The 19369-nt window shown below is 48.9% G+C and overlaps 1 protein-coding gene across 4 annotated transcripts in view; it reads left to right on the top strand.

Annotated features, from left to right (window-relative positions):
* The window catches only part of nup214 (nucleoporin 214), a 43386-nt gene that overhangs the window by 21021 nt on the left and 2996 nt on the right, over nucleotides 1-19369 (top strand). For 2 of the 4 annotated variants that reach the window (XM_083669516.1, XM_083669514.1), the window contains exons 29-36: nucleotides 130-1770; nucleotides 5321-5391; nucleotides 7180-7369; nucleotides 10747-10902; nucleotides 12410-12581; nucleotides 14810-14991; nucleotides 16037-16070; nucleotides 17662-18721. In XM_083669516.1, coding sequence (XP_083525642.1) covers nucleotides 130-1770; nucleotides 5321-5391; nucleotides 7180-7369; nucleotides 10747-10902; nucleotides 12410-12581; nucleotides 14810-14991; nucleotides 16037-16070; nucleotides 17662-17701 — 2486 coding nt within the window. In that variant the 3' untranslated portion in view covers nucleotides 17702-18721. Of the gene's footprint in view, nucleotides 1-129; nucleotides 1771-5320; nucleotides 5392-7179; nucleotides 7370-10746; nucleotides 10903-12409; nucleotides 12582-14809; nucleotides 14992-16036; nucleotides 16071-17661; nucleotides 18722-19369 lie in introns of those variants that run through there. The other 2 variants (XM_083669515.1, XM_083669517.1) reach the window with 2 other exon arrangements.

Below are 19369 nucleotides of genomic sequence, written 5' to 3'. Positions count from 1 at the left end.
CTTCTAAATGTAATTTTGATTTATCTTCTCTTTCTCTCTCTTCTTCTGTCTTTCTCCTCTCTCTCTCTCTTTCTTTCTTTCTTTCTTTCTTTCTTTCTTTCTCTCTTTCTTTCTCTCTCTCCTCTCTAGTGAAGGATGTCAGCAAATTCTCCTTCGCCAGTGGCAGCGCGGGCAAGATGATGTTCGGCTCAGCCGTGGAGGAATCCTTCTCCTTCACGCCCAAGTCCACCTCCCCCGCCCTGGGGGGGAGTACCAGCTCGCCATCCCCCCCACCCCCTAGCATGTCAGGGGACCCGGTCCGCTCCACCACCCCGGCCCTCAGAGTGGAGCCCCAGGCCCCTAAGTCTGTAGGGGGGGAGACTCTGGGGAGCTTCTCTGGTCTACGGGTGGGACAAGGGGATGAGGATGGTTCTAAACCCTCCGCAGCTGCCTTCAGCTTCGGACAGCCAGATAACGGAAGCGCACTTGGGGGGCTTGGCACAGGAGCGGCCCAGTTTAGTTTTGGTAATGCACCCCAGCACGTTAGCGAGGCGGATCCTGCCGCCACGGACTTATCCAGGATGGCGGTGTCAGTAAGCTCAGGTGGGGTATTCACCAAGCCTGCGTTCTCTGTCCCCCAGCCCAGCTCTGGAACTACCTCTTTCAGCAGCCTCCTGGCCGCTCCCCTCCTCTCCTCTTCCCCCACCCCCTTTCTCTCCTCCTCCTCCCCCACCTCCGAGGAGGAGCCCAAAGCCCCCACCCCGCTGTCAGAGCCCACCCCCTCAGAGCCCAGCGTAGAGAGAGTCAGCCCCCCTGCTGAGTCTGTTACAGGAGGAATTGATACCCCCACAGACCCCTCACCGAGCCCCGCCGTCCCTGAAAAAGCCCCCACGCCCCCAGCCCAGACCCCCTCTCCAGCCCCCGTCTCAGTCACCTCCACCCCTGTCCCCCCCGCCTCCGTCACCCCACCAGCCCCCAGTGCCACCCCTGTTCCTGAGCCTGTCCCTGCCCCAGAGACCGCCCCCACCCCTCCGGCACCCACCCCCACCCCGCCTCTGGAGGCCCCCCCACCCCCAACCTACCAGCCCCCCAGCTCTGAGACACCAGGCTCCATCTTCACCCAGCCCCCTGCAGTCACCATAGACAACACTACCGTAGGAGTCACCAGTCTCACCCCGACCATCATCACTGCTGCCCCCTCCGCCACCACCACCACCACCCTCACCGCCTCCATCACCTCAGCCTCCTCTACGGCCTCCGTGTTCGGGCAGCCTGCCCCGGCCCCAGCCTCCTCCTCCTCCTCTTCCGCCTCTGCCTCAGCCCCAGCTCCAGCTGCCCCAGGCTTTGGTTCCTCTGGCTTCGGTGCACCTACTGGCGCCTCCACAGGTGGTTTTGGTCAACCCGCATTCGGCCAGGCGGTGGGCGGGTTTGGCCAGCCTGTCACCAACACAGCCGGGACAGCCGGCGGCTTTGGGTTCGGCCAGTCAGCGTTCGGGGCGAGCCCTGGGTTTGGCCAGCCTACGGCAGCTGCCCCTGCCCCGGCCTCCGGTAGTGCCACCCCCGGGGGTGGCGGTCTGTTTGGTGCCCCCAGTGCCAGCAATGCCAGCTCCTTCTCCTTTGGCAGCCCCACCAGTGCCAGTACAGCCGCCAGCAGCGCGGGCGCAGGGCTGTTTGGGCAGAGTGCCACCCCGGCCTTTGGGCAGCAGAGCTCAGGGTTCGGACAGGGAACCGTGTTCGGGAACAACACCACCACCACCTCCTCTACTGGCTTCAGCTTCGGACAGCCTGCAGGTGAGGATTGTTGGTGTGTGCGTGTACGTGTGTGTACGTGTACGTGTGTGTGCACGCGAGCACATGTGTGTGTGTGTGTGGTGGTCAGAGGTGTAGTGTAAATTGAGGGGTTAGAAGTGGAGGATATCTTTGACTTACTTTAATCACCGACAATGTCATTGTATTCGACTGCGTCAGACAGCTCAGTACAGAACAATAGTGTTTTATTTGATGATCATCCCCTTTAACATCACTGTGGGATGAGATGAGGTTGTTTTAATCCTGCAGAATTTATAGCCTCAACCTGTTAATCTGTCTGGGTTCATTGTCTGTTCCAGAATGTGAGAAATCACATTTGTCCACCACAGTCTAGACGTCTATACTCAATTACTTTAGCCCGAGCAGCCGGAGGGCCACAACATTTTGTGTCAATCATTTACTACTATAAAATTACACTCAAACATGATTAAAAGTTTCCTACTAACTAATATCATCATTTATTTCATTCAAATAACAAAATAATAACAGTTTGTTGATAAAAGATAGCACTGGAGTCGAGGTAAGTCACATATCAATAAGGTGGTGCATATTTTATGACCCATTTCATAAAACAATTCTTTCTATACTGTAGGTCCATAGGCTTTATCCTGTTATTTGGCTCTTAAATGCAATTTCTTGGATTAAAAAGTGGGGGGGAACCAAAATGCCATTTTCAAGAAGTGAATGGGAGCCATGCTTAATGAAACCTACAGGACGCCCCTGAACATAAGCAATGAAAGGTCAAATGTAAATGTGTCCCAATGTGGAATCACCATCTTGAAAATATAGAATACAAAATAAAACAAAACAAATTAAATGCTTCCACAATCATTTCTAAGCGTTTTTTATCCGCTTTAGACAATGTTCAGCCCCAAAAGATTGAGTATCACTGGTCTAGACAAATACTCCTGCAGATTGGATTACTTGGTTTTTGTGGTGGAGTGCACACCGGAATTCATATTAACTTTATTTGTTGCCATGGTTTATTCTGTCTCTCTGTTTGACAAGCAAATATTGACGTGAATGAAGATTATTAAAATACCTGGAGATATCAGATATTTTTTCCTTTGGTGGGATTGTGGCAGACAGCCAAGCAGCTGGCTGACCTCTCTGGGTTACTGGGGTCAGAGTGGGGGCAACTGGGGTCAGGGGGGAGGCTGGAGATATGGGCATGTGGGCTTGGAGGGTTGTTGGGGTTAGAGAGAGTGTGAATGTGAGAGGGGTTGGGGGGGGGCTAGGGTGTGGCAGAGGGTGGGAGATTTAGGGTGTGGTGGGAGTCTTGGGGCGGAGAGCAGGGAGTTGTCCCATTCCCAGGCATACCCTGAATTCTCCTGCTGACCAGGAGGGGCTGAGGGGGCCAGGGGGGGCAGGGTGGGTCATGGTCAGGCCTGGGAGGAGAAACAGCTGATCTGTCTGTGTATCAACTCAGCACTTACAAGGACCCAGGCTGTCACCATCCTAACGGTCCTAAACAGTCTACAGTAACTGTCCCAGGGCTCTGTGGTCCTACCCGGCTACGCTCATTCTGTTCACCACAAGAATCAGGGTTGGTCTGTACTGTAGGCATAGACCACTAGGCTGGCAGTAGTGATGGCAGGCTGCACCTCAAAGCCACTGTTGAGTGGAGGGGACACTAGTACCCCCCCCCCCTCAATATTTCTCTTTCGACATGTTTGACCATTTATTCACACTGATGAGCAATGCCACCACCATGTGAGATGTGGTGCAGTGTGCTTGCTTCAGGGTAGTCTTAAGGAGGATAGGAAAATCTGTTTTGTTTCTGGTTGTGATTGGGGTTAATGAAGTGTGTGCGTGCGTGTCTGTCTGCGTTGTCTGTTCATACTGTATCAGACAGTCTAATGGGAGTGACTGGATTTTGTGCTGTGAGGAGCAGCCCAGGGTCACACAGTCATCTGTCTGCAGCATGCAGCCGGGGCCCCCACAGCAGGTTCAACATGAATTGGATTACCCTGTTGTGCTTTGCAGTTAACACAGCATCAGACCGGCATCGGACCAACCAGTCGATGTCGAAAACACAGAGAACAGAGCCGGTGGAATTGAGGCACCTTAGCACTCTGTTCAGTTTGTATTTTTACCTCAATGTAATTATATCATTAGACCCACCACAACAATGTGCTCTGTGTGTATGGGTGTTTTAGTAGGAGGCTGGAACAAATGCCAGCACACCTACTGCAGCAGAGTTGGAGAATCTTGGCATAAAGTTTGACCCGAGCCCTGAATCTTTAGTTGTGTTTTTTTCTTTACTCATTAGCAAGTCGTGTTCTGTTGAGTGAGCGAACACGTCACTATCTATGGGAGTGTTGATAGTCAGGTCATGACACGGGTGTTCAAATTACTTTGTGTGCGTGTCTATGTCTCTCTCTCTCTCTCTCTCTCTCTCTTTCAGAGGTGACAGCAGTTTGTATCAGAAGGACCACAATAGCTAGCAAAGCAGGAACAGGTGTAGCTCTATAAGAATTACAATAGCTAGCCTAGCGTAGCGTAGCCATGACAGCAACAGGATTAGCTCTATAAATGGCAGTCAGATTCCTGTAGAGTTTGGTTATGTGTTCTTCATTCCCCTGGTATTATTTCTGTCCCCTTCATGCCTGGCTTGTATTTCAGGCAGCATATTGTTGGTGTCGTTATCTGAGCTAGCCCTTAACTGTCGCTCAGCTTTATTTAAGAGCTGTTCCATGCAGCATATTGTTAGTGTAGCTATGGCCGGGGCTGTAGACTGTTGCTGAGGGTGCTCCACAACCTAAGCCCATGCATAGGTGATCAGCGCTCTTAAAACGTAGTTGATTGCTACATTTACATTTAGACGACAGTACGTTTATAGAATGCTATTATAATAGTCAATAGAATATGATTATGCAGTCAGTCAGACAAATGTATGTCCCTGACCTGTTCAAAACAGAGTCAGCACATTGTCTAGGCCTTAATTCGAGGTACACAATATGAATTATAGGGGGGGGGGGTAAATGATGTTGCAGCCATTTCAGAGATGAGTGCATTCCATTGTCTGTGCCAGCCAGGGTAGGCAGGGGCTCAGCCAGTCCCAGCATTCATCTGGGGCGGTCCCTATCCGCCCAGCAACATTTCATGCTCCAGATGATTTTTATGGGGGAATTGACTTTGGGCATGAGGGATTTTTATGGACAGTAATACAGCGCTCTCTAAAACCAGCCCATTTGAACGGACAGGAAAAATGGAGCGGGGGAATAAAAAGGAAATGGAAAGCTGTACTCGCTGCTGCGGTGTCAGAGAGAGAAGCAGAGAGAGAGTGAGGGATCTGTCTGTTCATGGTCCACCGTGTGTTTCCCCACACACACACACACACACACACACACACAGAGTTCTGATTTCAAAGCACTGTCACCATCGCTGTCCTCAAATGGCAGCTCATCCCAAGCACAATCAGTTGTGTGTGTGTGTGTGTATGTATGTTTATTTCTGCAATGTAGAGTCCACAGAATACCTCCTCTTCTCCTCTACGTTCTAGTCATTTTCTTCCCTCTTCTCCCCCCAGCGTTCGGCAGCCCTGCGACCAACCCCTCTGTGTTTGGTCAACACCCCAGCGGGGGGGGGGTCTTCGGACAGGTAACACTCTCATTTCATCAATGCAGTTCACAAAGTAGAGTGAAATCCCCATTTGCTATGATGAAACACCCCCAAGTGCCTCTCCACACAAATGCGTAAACACACACACACACACACACACACACACACATATGCAGTACCAGTCAAAAGTTTGGACACACCTTGCCAAGAGTGTGCAAAGCTGTCATCAAAGCAAAAGGTGGCTACTTTGAAGAATGTAAAATATAAAACATATTCTGGTTTGTTTAACACTTTTTTTGTTTACTACATAATTCCATATGTGTTCCTTCATAGTTTTGATTTCTTCAATATTAATCTACAATGTAGAAAATAATTTCAAAAATAAAGAAAAACCATTGAATGAGAAGGTGCGTCCAAACTTTTGACTGGTACTGTACATACATATACATATACACACACAAATGATTATGCTATTGCATTCAGGTAAGAGTCGGAGAAAGAGAACTCCTTCGAGGCACACATGTAGAACACCAAGTTATATCCTTACCTTGACTGTCTGTACTTCCTCCACCATCTTCTTCCCGCCTCCCTCCACCTTCTTCCCTCCTCCCTCCACCATCTTCTTCCCTCCTCCCTCCACCTTCTTCCCTCCTCCCTCCACCATCTTCTTCCCTCCTTCCTCCACCTCCTTCCCTCCTCCCTCCACCTTCTTCCCTCCTCCCTCCACCATCTTCTTCCCTCCTCCCTCCACCATCTTCTTCCCTCCTCCCTCCACCTTCTTCCCTCCTCCCTCCACCATCTTCTTCCCTCCTCCCTCCACCACCTTCTTCCCTCCTCCCTCCACCATCTTCTTCCCTCCTCCCTCCACCATCTTCTTCCCTCCTCCCTCCACCATCTTCTTCCCTCCTCCCTCCACCATCTTCTTCCCTCCTCCCTCCACCACCTCCTTCCCTCCTCCCTCCACCTCCTTCCCTCCTTCCTCCACCTTCTTCCCTCCTCCCTCCACCTTCTTCCCTCCTTCCTCCACCTTCTTCCCTCCTCCCTCCACCATCTTCTTCCCTCCTCCCTCCACCTTCTTCCCTCCTCCCTCCACCACCTTCTTCCCTCCTCCCTCCACCACCTTCTTCCCTCCTCCCTCCATCTTCTTCCCTCCTCCCTCCACCATCTTCTTCCCTCCTCCCTCCATCTTCTTCCCTCCTCCCTCCACCATCTTCTTCCCTCCTCCCTCCACCATCTTCTTCCCTCCTCCCTCCACCATCTTCTTCCCTCCTCCCTCCACCTTCTTCCCTCCTCCCTCCACCATCTTCTTCCCTCCTCCCTCCACCTTCTTCCCTCCTCCCTCCACCACCTTCTTCCCTCCTCCCTCCACCACCTTCTTCCCTCCTCCCTCCATCTTCTTCCCTCCTCCCTCCACCATCTTCTTCCCTCCTCCCTCCATCTTCTTCCCTCCTCCCTCCACCATCTTCTTCCCTCCTCCCTCCACCACCTTCTTCCCTCCTCCCTCCATCTTCTTCCCTCCTCCCTCCACCATCTTCTTCCCTCCTCCCTCCACCATCTTCTTCCCTCCTCCCTCCACCATCTTCTTCCCTCCTCCCTCCACCTTCTTCCCTCCTCCCTCCACCATCTTCTTCCCTCCTCCCTCCACCTTCTTCCCTCCTCCCTCCACCACCTTCTTCCCTCCTCCCTCCACCATCTTCTTCCCTCCTCCCTCCACCTTCTTCCCTCCTCCCTCCACCACCTTCTTCCCTCCTCCCTCCACCATCTTCTTCCCTCCTCCCTCCACCTCCTTCCCTCCTCCCTCCACCTCCTTCCCTCCTCCCTCCCCAGCAGCAGCAGCAGCAGCAGCAGCCCTCAGGAGGGAGTCTGTTTGGTTCAGGCTCCGGCAGCGCTCCGGGCTCCGCTGCAGGGGGGGGCTTCTTCTCTGGTCTGGGGGGGAAACCTAGCGAGGACGCCGCCAACAAGAACCCCTTCGGGACTGGCGCCGCTCCTGGGGGGTTCGGACAGCCAGCACAGACAGGTGAGAGGACTGAGGACTGAGGACTGAGGGGGAGTTATGGATTCATTTATTCATTTATTCACTAACAGATAAGTTGACTGATAACACAGTCTTCTTTTGCAGCAACACCCTGGGAAAGAGTGAATTGCATAAAAGTCAGTAGTTACCTTGGCATTGTGTGCCACGTTAAGCGCTTTGAGACTCGCGGGGCCCTGTGATCCAGAACTATGTTTTTACATCTATCTACGCTTATAATTAGCAAGTCATGTTGATTGATGATAGCCTCCTCAGGCGAAAGACGATTTTGTTCCTCATAACATGCAGTAGGCTACCCAGCTTGCAAGTATTATGTTGAGAATCAGCGTCGCTTCCCACTCATAGACAGGCACGCACATATTTTGAAACACATTTACAAGAAATCACTTCATGTAAATGCAGGGGGAGGTAGCGAATCGTCTTATTTTTTGTTTCTAAACACAGTTTGGCGTCACCGATTTTCCCCTTGTATTCTGCTCTAGGTTCTAATCTCGTTAAAGCAGAGCTGTGATTGTGTCTGTTGATGCTGTAGGCCATGAGGAGCGCGCGCGCGTCCCTCCGCGGTGCTGCACTATCTACGACACAACACAAGCCTCCGCGGCGCACAAGACCATCTCCACTCTAGCTCCCAGTCATGGCACTGCTTAACAGACTGGCTGGCATCGTTTTACATACCAAACTAGTCTCTCTCCTTATGCTTCCTATGCCCCGCCCCTCAACCCTGTTCTGAGTTGAATAAGAGTGAGGGAGAGGAGGGATGTTGATGACGGTTATCTGCATGTCAGGGGAGGCCGGTGGAGGTAGAAGGCCGGTGGAGGTAGAAGGCTCATTGTAGTGAACGGTATCATTCCGTTCCATGCATTACAATGAGCGCCCGTCCTCTCCGACTTCTACTTCCACCAGCCTCCCCTGGTGAATATGCACTGTATGATCTATTTCAAAGAGACTATGTCATGATATATCCCTGGCATTCTGTACCCAGCCTAGGACATTTTGACTGAGAGAATCCTCACGTTGTGTCTCAACAGTGGGTTTGCTGTTGTTAAGAGAGTATTTTCGGCGCACTTGATTTAGCCCAGCCCAGTGATACTCAAACCTGGAAAGCCACAGTGGGTCCAGGTTTTTATCCCAGCCTGTGTCATTGCTTACATTTACATTTTACATTTATGGCATTTAGCAGACGCCTTTATCCAAAGCGACGTACAACAATACATTTGTTTAAGTAAGTGAATCATCTATCCAACAGTCATCATAAGACAAAGTAATCAATGCTCACACCAGGGGCCATTGGCAGTCGTAATGCCAGTAGGCTAATTTTTAATTATTATTATTTATTTTTTTAAATATATATTTTATTAGCAGGAGAGAACTTGTACAGGGGGGTAGCAGGGGAGAAGAGGTCTCGGGGTTAGGGTTAGTATAGGGGGGGTAGTGAAGGTGAAGCGGTCTTTAGGAGGGACTGTTAAGATGTAGATTGAAGAGATGGGTTTTCAATCTACAGCGGAGCTAGAACTGTGTTTCTTCAGGACCGGGATTGAGTGTCACTGGCCTAGACCGTTGGATTAGTGTCTTATTCTTAGGTTTCATTGATGCTTACCTCCTGAATGACACATGAATGACAGATGAATATTGCCCTGGAGGAGCTGGGAGCTGTCTGTAGGCATTGTGCCCCTCCACACCAGTCAGTCCCCAATACATCAAGTGTTCATTCACCCCAGTTTCCCTCTCCTACGCACGCATACACACACACACACACACACACACCCCCAATACCATTCCTCCACTTTGACAGATCAATTTTCTCTTCCTCCTCCCCCTCTACAATGAAAACTGACCCCTTTATGTGATATGTCTGATCATGCCCCTTGATGGAGACAGATATATCCCTCTCCTCTCCTGGTCCTAGTTATTGATCCACACCATTGTCACTCAGGCACCATCTTCACACAACAGCCCAGAACAGCCATTTTCATCTCAAAGGCTATTTGTGTTTGAGCTCATTTTGTTTGCCTTCAAGTCAGTTTTCTCCCAAATGGTTTGATCTTGAAATGCCAAATTGTACGTCTCTGGAAGGCAGATAAGATGGTTTGAAATGTTTCTTCTTGGCAGAATCTCAAACGAGATCTAAGTGGTCTATATCATTTTCTCCCGAAATGTGCAGCGATATTGTGCAGAAACACTCAGCTGTTGAAGGGTATGGTAATGGCCACTAGAGAGAGAGAGCTTTAAGGCATCTTCTGGGTTTGATCTATGACGTCTGAGACTGAGGGACGTCTGGTGAAATGAACATCACAGGAGATCAATCTTGTGATGATGAACACCTTTATGTGAGGAGCTCATTTTCAGTCTCAGGGACTCTCACTAGGCAGGCCCCACACTAAGTGCCCAGACAGAGAGAATATGCAGTATAACGATGGAAAATTAGACTATTAAAGTCACAGTCTGTACGATTTCCTGTCATTTAAGAAATTCAGGATTATTTTCAGGTATGCCGAGCATTGCTTTAGACAACCTGGGACACCAAACCATTTAAGAGCTGGGAAAAGCAGTTGGAGAAGAAAGATGAAAGGACAGGTAAAACATTCCCAGTGGTTGGAGAAGAACGAGGAGATGAGAGTAGAAGCGTCATCAGTGGTGACATGGTGGTCTGGTCCCAGCTGCTGTCACAACGTGATTAGCTGAGCTGTGAGCTGCTGCAGCTGATCCTGGGTTAGACTCCGATGACCAATTAAAAGAGAGATATGCTGTAATGATCAAACACAGGAGGGGGGGGCAGCAAGTATGTCGCTGTCAGGACACCCCAGGAAACGACATTCCCTGATCGTTCGTTTCACATATGAATATGAAATAAGTGTGGAGGGAGACAGGCGGGGGAGAGAGAAGGAGGCCGATGAGAGAGAGAGAGAAAAAGTTGGCTACGCTACCTGATTTTCCCGGCATGATTAGAATTTTTAAAAAGTAGAAACTATAAAATTGACAGACGGTGAGCAGGCGTGGGTGGAGAAGGAGAGAGCTGTGTGAGATGTCCTCTGTGCTCCTCAGACTGCGGAGACCTGGAGCACGGCTTAGGTCTGATACGTCTGCCTTTTCTGCACTGCTCTTCTGATAGCAGGGTCCACCACGAGCCAATTTAAGAACCTGTCTTTGTGAGGAGGAAGAAAGCAGTGTTTCCCCAACCATGATGTACCATTGGTGGTATGTTGTTCTTAGGGGTCTGTGGCACACTGTCTATGAAAAAAAAAAAAAACTTTCATAACTGCCAATAAGGAAAGGGCAAAGTTGAATCGATTTGAATTGAACTCTATGAACACATTTTCTTCCCATGAAAATAACCTTTGCCACTGTCTCTGTCTCTCCTCCAGGGGCACCTAGCCTGTTTGGGAACACCGGGGCCAAGACGTTTGGCTTTGGAGCGCCGGCGACATTCGGAGAGCAGAAGCCCAGTGGGACCTTCAGTACTGGGGGAGGAAGTGTAGCAGCGCAGGGGTTCGGCTCCTTCTCCACCCCCGCCAAGACAGGTACGTGAAGGGCAGAGTGTGTCAAGTGGTGATGGATGAGTGCTCCACTTACTACTGGAATGCCTGTATTTGCCTTGTGGGTATGTACACAAGAACACTCAAACACAACAAATACACATGCACATACACACACACAGGTGCACACACACACTTTCTCTCACTCACACACTCTCACGCACACACACCACTTTCTGGACAGCCCACCTCCTCTCCCTCAGCTGACCCCAGCAGCGCCATCTCAGAGGAGAGGATGCACACAAGAACACTCAAATACAACAAAGACACATGCACACACACACACACACACACACACACACACACTTTCTCTCACTCACACACACACACACACACACTCTCAACCCATCACACACACTCTCATGCACACACACCACTTTCTGGACAGCCCACCCCCTCTCCCTCAGCTGACCCCAGCAGCGCCGTCTCAGAGCAGAGGAACACGCTGCTTTATCATCTGAGCTACTGCCAGAGTCGCCTTATCTCTCAGAGCCAGCGCCGCAGTACTGCGGTAGCTCCACCTCCTCTAGCTGTAGCACCGTCCTACTGTAGGTTACGTGCTGTACCACGAGTCGCTAAAGCTAGCACAATCCCCTCCTCTCTTAAGGCTGTTAGCCTGTAGCATCTACCATAGCTATCGCAGTCTTAGCATCAACTTGGCACAGTGGTGGTAGGCTACCTCTCATAGCTAGCAAAGAAACATAGCTTCTGTGTCAATGGTTATAAAGTCATTACATAGCCAAAAGCTAGCGGCGCCACAGTTCTCCCGTAGCATTTGCCCAGTTAGCGCCTCCATTGCTATAGCTAGCTAGGTAGCATCTCTCCCTGAACTCCAGAGGGGGTTCAGTCGTGTACTACCATCCTGGGTTGTATGGCTCCTATCATTGGCCAGGATCCAAGGAATGTAATCCTATTACATTAGCGCAATCAATTATTCACTGGGGCGCACTGATGATGGGGCTGCTAGCCAGGCTGTAATTTCAGCACTACTGTCCTCTCTTTCTTTCTTTCTTTCTTTCTCTCTCTCTCTCCTTCCTCTCTTTTACTACTCCTCCCTGGCCCTGCTCCTCTCTGCCCTGAGTGGGTGGGGAACAATTGATTCCTCTCAACAACTCTAACCCTAGTATTAATGCGTGCGTGCGTGCGTGCGTGCGTGCGTGTGTGCGTGCGTGCGTGCGTGCGTGTGTGTGTGCGCGTGCGGTTGTCTCTGAGCAGAAATGGAATCTATAGAACAGGCAATATAATGCCATACAACTTTATTTATTTTCAAGGCCACAGTGGGCTACTTCCTTTCAGTCTACCCTACTTTCCGCCTACACACGCACACCGGGGATATTATGTATATTCAGAGGGGAGGACAAATACCATATTTGTGTATGTATGCATGTTTATATATATGTATATATACTTGCAGCATTTCATCAATGTTGTTTTATCATTAGCCAATCTAACCCCTTGACAATTCCTCCCCCTCTCTCTGTGTCCCCACCAGGTGGATTTGGCAGTGCCCCTGTGTTCGGTAGTCCGCCAGCCTTCGGAGGGTCTCCAGCGTTTGGGGGGGCAGCTGCGTTCGGCTCTGCCCCGGCCTTCACCAGCCCCATGGGCTCGACAGCGGGCAAGGTGTTCGGAGAGGGCACGGCAGCTGCCAACGTGGGAGGATTCGGGTAAGAGGAGAGAAGGCTTGGTGAAAGGTTGCGAGCGTTCAGTCATTTGCCATGTACTATTTATCTATTGTTTTAAAGTAGAGTTAATGCTGTAACCAGATTATTTTTAAGATAATTTTAGCCCATCCTATTTGTGTTTTTTCTGTGTTGAATTATAAGGCATGTTAAAGGTTTATGCTAAGGAAAAGGAGAGGCTTTTGACTTGAAGGCATTAGCCAGTCAAGCAGGACAACATGTTCAAAGGTCAGAGCGCTGAGACATTCACAGCCACTGTTTTCAGCATTTCACCAACAACTCTAGATTAGCATAAAGATGCTAACCCTTAACCTCCTCTCTCCACTATAGCACTCTTCTCTAAACTCTACTCAGGCATAGCCGGCTAAAACTGCTATCTTTAGTGAGCATGGTTTGAACAATGATTTCGGAAAGCCAGCGATTGAAGAGATTGAAAGTCTGTTCGTTGAAAGTATTTATAGTGCGATTGTTTCCTCCCTTTTTAATCACAATATACTGGGAAATGAGACTCTCACAGACGGTTCTTACTGTTCAATCCCCCCTGCAGAGTCAACCTTATTCTGAGGTAAATCCTCATTGTAAGATTATAGAGAAGATGGGATTAGTTCATCCTCCTCTCCCAGAGCTTCCCCCACCCTCTCCCCCGCCAGGTGCCTCCCTGTTGGGCCAGTGGGCACTGCTGCCAAGCCCCAAACCATGGAGCCACGAAGCCCTAGATTATTCCACACAGATAATCCCGCTCTGGGGTCATACCATCGGCAGATTAAGCTAGTCTGGTCCTCGCTGTTTCCCTCCTTTTTACTTTCTCTCTCGCTCTCACTCTGTTTGTTTTTTTCTGCCAGGTTGTTATCGGAGGGGTTTAATCCTGTGGGGCTGTCAAATGGCATCAGGCCCGAGGGGCTTAGTGGCGTTTTCACTCTCATTCGACATGTCAGTTCACTTAAAAAAAAAAAAGTAGTTTTTTGCCAAGCTTTTTCTTTTTCTCAGGAGGTAGTCTGATACTCTTAACACTTGTTTATCTTTCTGGCCATTATTGCTTCCTGTCTTCAAAGAGAGAGACATTTAAAGGTTGTTTATGTACTTGGTGGATGTTCGTTGTTTTCTAGCCTCCCTGCTCAGCACTAGAGGTTTTATTTTGACATTGTTCAGATAAGCACTCTCTCGCCTCTCTTCCCCCTCCAGCCAATGAATGTCACCTTCTCTTTAAAAGTGGATCCTCAATTTAGCCATGTGGCCGTGTCGAGATGAGTCTGGACCCAGACTGACCTCTCAGGGGGCAGAGAAGGCAGCCCTTCACAGATTGGTTCCTTTATTGGGGTCATGGGTCGCCATTTCTGTCCAGGAGTCTGGGTCCATGTCTGTCTGTCTGTCTCTGCCATTGTCTGTCTGTCTGTCTCTCTCTTTTTCTCTCTCTCTCTCCCTCTCTCACGCTCCCTTTTTCTTTGAGTCTGCAGTCTCACCTCACGTTCCCTCTCTCTAACTCTCCCCTCCCCTTCCCCTCCCCTCCTATCAGGACACCTGTATGCCTTATCGGGATAGGCCCCTCCCCCTCACACTGATGACCTGTTGATCTTAGCTCTAGTTTGAACTCAAACTGAACTGCTATGAATAGGAGCTTCTTCCTCACTATTTTAGACCTCAGATCTACAGTAGATGATCACACTTCTCTGAGATCGAGCCTAGAACACACTTTCCCCTCACACTGATCTACTGATCCATGCCAGGTTGCAGCGGTAGTGTCCACTGTTCTCCACTGGGTGTTCTCAGCTGTATGAATTCCCTCTCATCTCCCTCGCGGTGCCTCCTCCAGTCAGATCAGAGTGACTTATTTCATTGTGATTCAAATCAAGTGTTCTCGCAAAAAAGGCTTAGATGTGATGGTATTTGATATATTTCCAGGCCAATCTGTTTCTCTGCATATTTTAGGAGCCTTTCCTCTTGGGGTAAGAGTAGTAGTGTGAGATATGGCAGTGTGCTGTACTAGAGCTCAATTAGAGGGGGGGGGGGGGGGGGTTAAAGAGACTACAATGTAAGTAATACAAACCTTCCTCACTTGTGAATTGCAAACATTTATGTGGGCATTTTACTCAATCAATCATTTCTTAGGATATTTCTTGTCAGTCAACCGTTTATGAGTCATGTCTTATTGGAGTGAACACAGTATGAAATCTCTATTTTAATCAGTTTCCTGTTTTGTCTCTTTCGTGTGACAGCTTCGCTTCGTCCCCGACCACCCCGTCTTTTGGAGCTCTGGCCAATCAGGGCGCTCCGTCGTTTGGTGCCCTGGCCCAGCAGGGGTCAGGGTTCGGAGGTCAGCAGCAGCAGCAGCAGCAGCAACAGCAGCAGCAGCAGCCCAGTGGTTTCTCTGGCTTCGGACAGCCTCAAGGAGGAGGAGGTCAGTCTCTCTCTCTCTCTCTCTCTCTCACGCTCACTTTTTATTTGAGTCTACAGTCTAACCTCACGCTTTCTCTCCTTATTTGTGCTCTCTATCCTTTGATCGTCGGGATAGGCCCCTCTTCTCAGGACACCTGTATGCCTTATCAGGATAGGCCCCTCCCCTCACACTGACCACCTGTTGAGATAGATTAAACTCACACTCACCTGCTGTAGATAGAGGGGAGCTCTAATATGCACTTCTTCCTCACACTGTTTTAGAGCTCAGATCTGTAGTAGATTATCACACTTAGCCTAGAACACACCACTCTCTCTCTCTCTCTCTCTCTCTCTCTCTCTCTCTCTCTCTCTCACTCGGATGCTCCCCAGTCTCTCATTGATAGTTCTCCCTCTCCTCTCCCTTTCCCCAAAACAGAACTGTAGTATTATTACAAATGACACCAACACCCAGCTTAGACCCAACACCCCCCCCCACCAACGCTAATCTTGAACAAATAAACAGAGCACCAGTCCCTGTTTGAAGTCCTGCCAGGGAGTCTGACTACCAGCCCTCCCTCCCCCTCACCCTGAAGCATCCCAGATTAGCCCATTAGTGAGCGGGTAAATAGCCTTCAGAGCGTTAGCGTGTTAGCCCCCCCCCTGTCTCCCAGCCCTCTGTATCTCTTCTAGTGTGTGCATTGGGAATAGACTCCAACCCTGGATGTAAATGACGTGCATGTCTGTGTGACGGAGATAATAAAGTTGGTAACCGCAAGGTTTTTTTTAGGGGCGGGGGGGATATCAGACTACCAAGGTGTTACGCAATAGGTTCCGTTTTCAGTAAATATATGTTGAGTAACTCTCAATGTTTCACCATACGTATTGTATCGCAATAGCATCACATCGTGACCCATGTATTGTGATACGTATACGCAGCCCTAGAAACTTACCCCCACCTGTGTTTCTCTTGCAGTTGAACTGTGTTGAGTGATTAGGCCTCCGGTGTTCCTTAAGGGATTGATCTAGGTGGCTGATAGCTGTTCTTTTCCCTTGTTTTTGTCTTGCAGCGTTTTCCGGCGGCGGCTTTGGTTCCACCAATCAGTGAGTATAAAGTGTGTCTGTGTCTGTGTGCGTGTGCGTGCGTGTGTGTGTCTGTGTGCGTGCACACACACTTGACAGTTCAGTGTTTTAAACACACACACACACACACACACACACGCCTGCCTGCCTGCCTGCCGGCCTGTCTCTGGCAGCAGTGTGTGGTTGCTGAGAAGTGTGTGATCACAGCCCACTTCTGAGAATCTGAGAGGCAGTGTAAAATCACAACAGGCTGCCCTGTCCTCGTCTGCCATCCCTCATCCAGACATCCTACTCTTCCACTCCTCCTTCCCATACTCCTCTCTCCTTCTACCTTTCTTCCACCCACTCTATCCCCTTTCCTCTAACCCTTTTCTGTTTCTCCTCCTCCTTCTCCCCCTTTCTCTGTCCTCTACCCTATCTACTGTATCTATCTCCCTCTCTCTCTCTCTCTCTCTCTCTCTCTTTTCTCCCTCTGCCTCCTCTCTTTCTGCTATCATGTCACATGGCCCCCTGTATCCCCCAGGGTGCATTGGGAATGTGATCTGAAGTGCTCAGGAGAGTGTGTCGACGCAGCTCTCAGAGGCATTCAAATGCTGTTAGATAAGAACCTCTGTCATTCCCTCCGTTCCGCTTCACGTTCCCATGTTCCCCCATCTGCTCTTCTTTTCTTGTGTTTCTCTTTCTTCTCTTGCTTTTCCCCCTCCTCCATTCCTTCCCCCTTTTCCTCACCCTATTCCTCTATTCCTGTCCAACCTCCATCTCCGACCCCTCCCCTACCGCTTGTTCCTTCTCCTCCACTCCTTCCCGCCCACACTCCTCCTCCCTCCCTCCACTCCCCTCCTTTCCCCCCCAAGGCCCTTCTCTTACCCCTTGTCCTTCCTCTCGTTGTCATCATCATCCCCCTCTTTCCCCTCAGGCGCACTTTATTATTTCCGATATAGATTTGAAGCAACATGCTGAACCAAAATAGTCTCTGAAAGGACATGGTTGTATGTTTTTATATAACTTAATGAAACTACAGTGTATGCATGTAGAAAAACTGCAAGTTAATACACTTTGACATTAAGCAAACAGGACCTTTCGAGTCACCAGGCATCGGTGCATATGATTTAATAAGTCATTCTGAATACATTTACATGAAAGAGACACGAACATGTTCATGTGGAGACAGGAGTGTCAGCACCTAGCAGATGCAGCCATATGTCCTTCCTTCTAGTGCACTGTGTCTACATTTACTCTGATCTGATCAATGATCCCATTTTTCCTGTCACTGCCTTTGCTCCGTCTTAAATCTTCTTACCATTGCTTATCCTCTCCCCATCCTTTTCTCTCTTCTACGTCTCCAAGTACCACCCCCCCCCCCCCCCCCCCCCCGGATCGGTAGATCACGTTCCCTCCTGGACTCCCTCCTCATATATTTTGTATGTCCGTGAGTCTCACCCTCCTAGTTGTGTGATCCAGCAGTAGACCTAGTATTGGGGTGAGGCAGAGCAAGGCAGGGAGGGTGACCCAACCACTCCACAATACCTTTTTTCAGCAACCTCTTTTTTTTTTTTTTTTTCCTTCTTTCTCTTTCTTTTTTTCTTGGTTTGTGTCCTTATTTTTTTTCCAGATCTTCTTCTCAAACAACGTTCGCCAGTTGGAGAACCTAGTTTTTGTAGACCCCGCTGGGCCTGTGAGTGTGGTGACCAGCGACACTACTGCTCTACAATCAAGCTCTATATGTAGACGTCACTTTAGGGGCCAGGGGGGAGGAGGGGGAGACAGTCCAAAGCTAGTGTACAGTAACAAAGGATCTCTATCTCTGTCTAGAAGGGCTATAACAACGATGAATGAATCTGTTTTTGTTGTTGTTGTTTGTTTGTTTTTTTTTAAAAGAAAAAAGCAGTACAGTAGCTATTTATGTGGCATTATGTAGGAAAAGGTTTTGATCCCAATAATAAACTCTTGGCATATGTAGTTCCTTGGTAGTCAGTTTTGCTTTGACTTTGACTGAGTGTAACATGTTATTAGTTCATGTATTGATGATGACTCCAGGTCCTTTAACATGAAGTACATTACAATATCATCTTCATGTCTCGTGTTTTTTGGCTTTAACAGTAGAGCATAGATGTTTACGCTCATACATTTGAACTATGTTGTTCTCTTTGTCATAATTCTACAGTTCTGTATTTTTAGCCTTGTTTACTGCACTCACTTTAGAACAGGGAAGAGTTAAGAGTGTAACTTTCATTCTAAGTTGTAAGCTCTCTAAATGTTCCAAGCTTTTACTGATTACCTTGATCAGAAAGTTCTGATAAGATATGCAGTTCTAGTCAATGTTTCTCACAACTTGTTTGAGTACCTCTTGGCTCATTACATAGTGTAGAAATGATCATCATACCGTACCAATATTCCACAGTTCCTGAGACCGGCATGTAGTGGATAGAAATGTATTTTCTTCCAGAATGTACTAAACCACACTGACAGCCCATCTTGACTGCATACAGTATAATCAACTGCAATATGATTTTCTAACAGAGGGGGAAAATGCCTTTTTAATACCTTCTGCTGGTTCTCCCTATTCTATAGATGTATATTTTATACATGGAAAATGGGAAATAAACTCCGCAATTCTCAATCCGGGTTTTATGTAGTCTCTTTTTTCCGAAGATGAGCCTTAATTTATCGCCTGTTTTGTATTAATTATGAGAAGCCTCCAGCTATTTTTGTGTCTGCCTAGTAACACAGTGGTTTGAAATATGATTACAGAATAAAAGCCCCAAAATACATCGATATCCTATGGTGGCTGAGTATTTGAACCAGTGGTCCAGAGAAGGGAAGTATCTCCCTCATTAGCGAGCAGGTTAATGTGAGGTGGCGTGGAGAAAGGTAAGGCAGCCCAAGGCTATGTTTAGACATTGATGTGAGAGACGTGCTAATTAGCGTAGCATCACGGTTGACACAATATGCCGCAGTCTTCACATTATTACCCCTCCTCCTGCCCTCTCTCCATTAAGGAATCCATTGGCTTCTCATTAGTAGCCATTTGCGTGTAAGAGAATGACCCTTCATTCCTGCATTCTCTAATACCCGAATGGCTCCAATAAGGGTTAGTGGTTTCCAGTGTGGCCCTGTACCGCGATATCAATGCTAATGCAGATTTTTGTGTAAGAGAAGAGAGGGAAGAAAGTGGTCCTGGTGTCTGGGCGCCTGGGTCTGGACTTTGTGGCATGTGGCTATCGTCAGAATCCCATTCACAGTCATCGCCATGGAGAATGTCACTGTCACGTCGTCACTGTTCTGTCTAACGTTATCTCGCCGCCGCCCCCCCCCCCCTC

Source organism: Argentina silus, assembly GCF_951799395.1.
Source record: "Argentina silus genome assembly, chromosome: 5".
Classification (NCBI taxonomy): Eukaryota; Metazoa; Chordata; class Actinopteri; order Argentiniformes; family Argentinidae; genus Argentina; species Argentina silus.
Note: the sequence above shows the minus strand (reverse complement) of the source record. Positions and strands in the feature narration are given on the sequence as shown.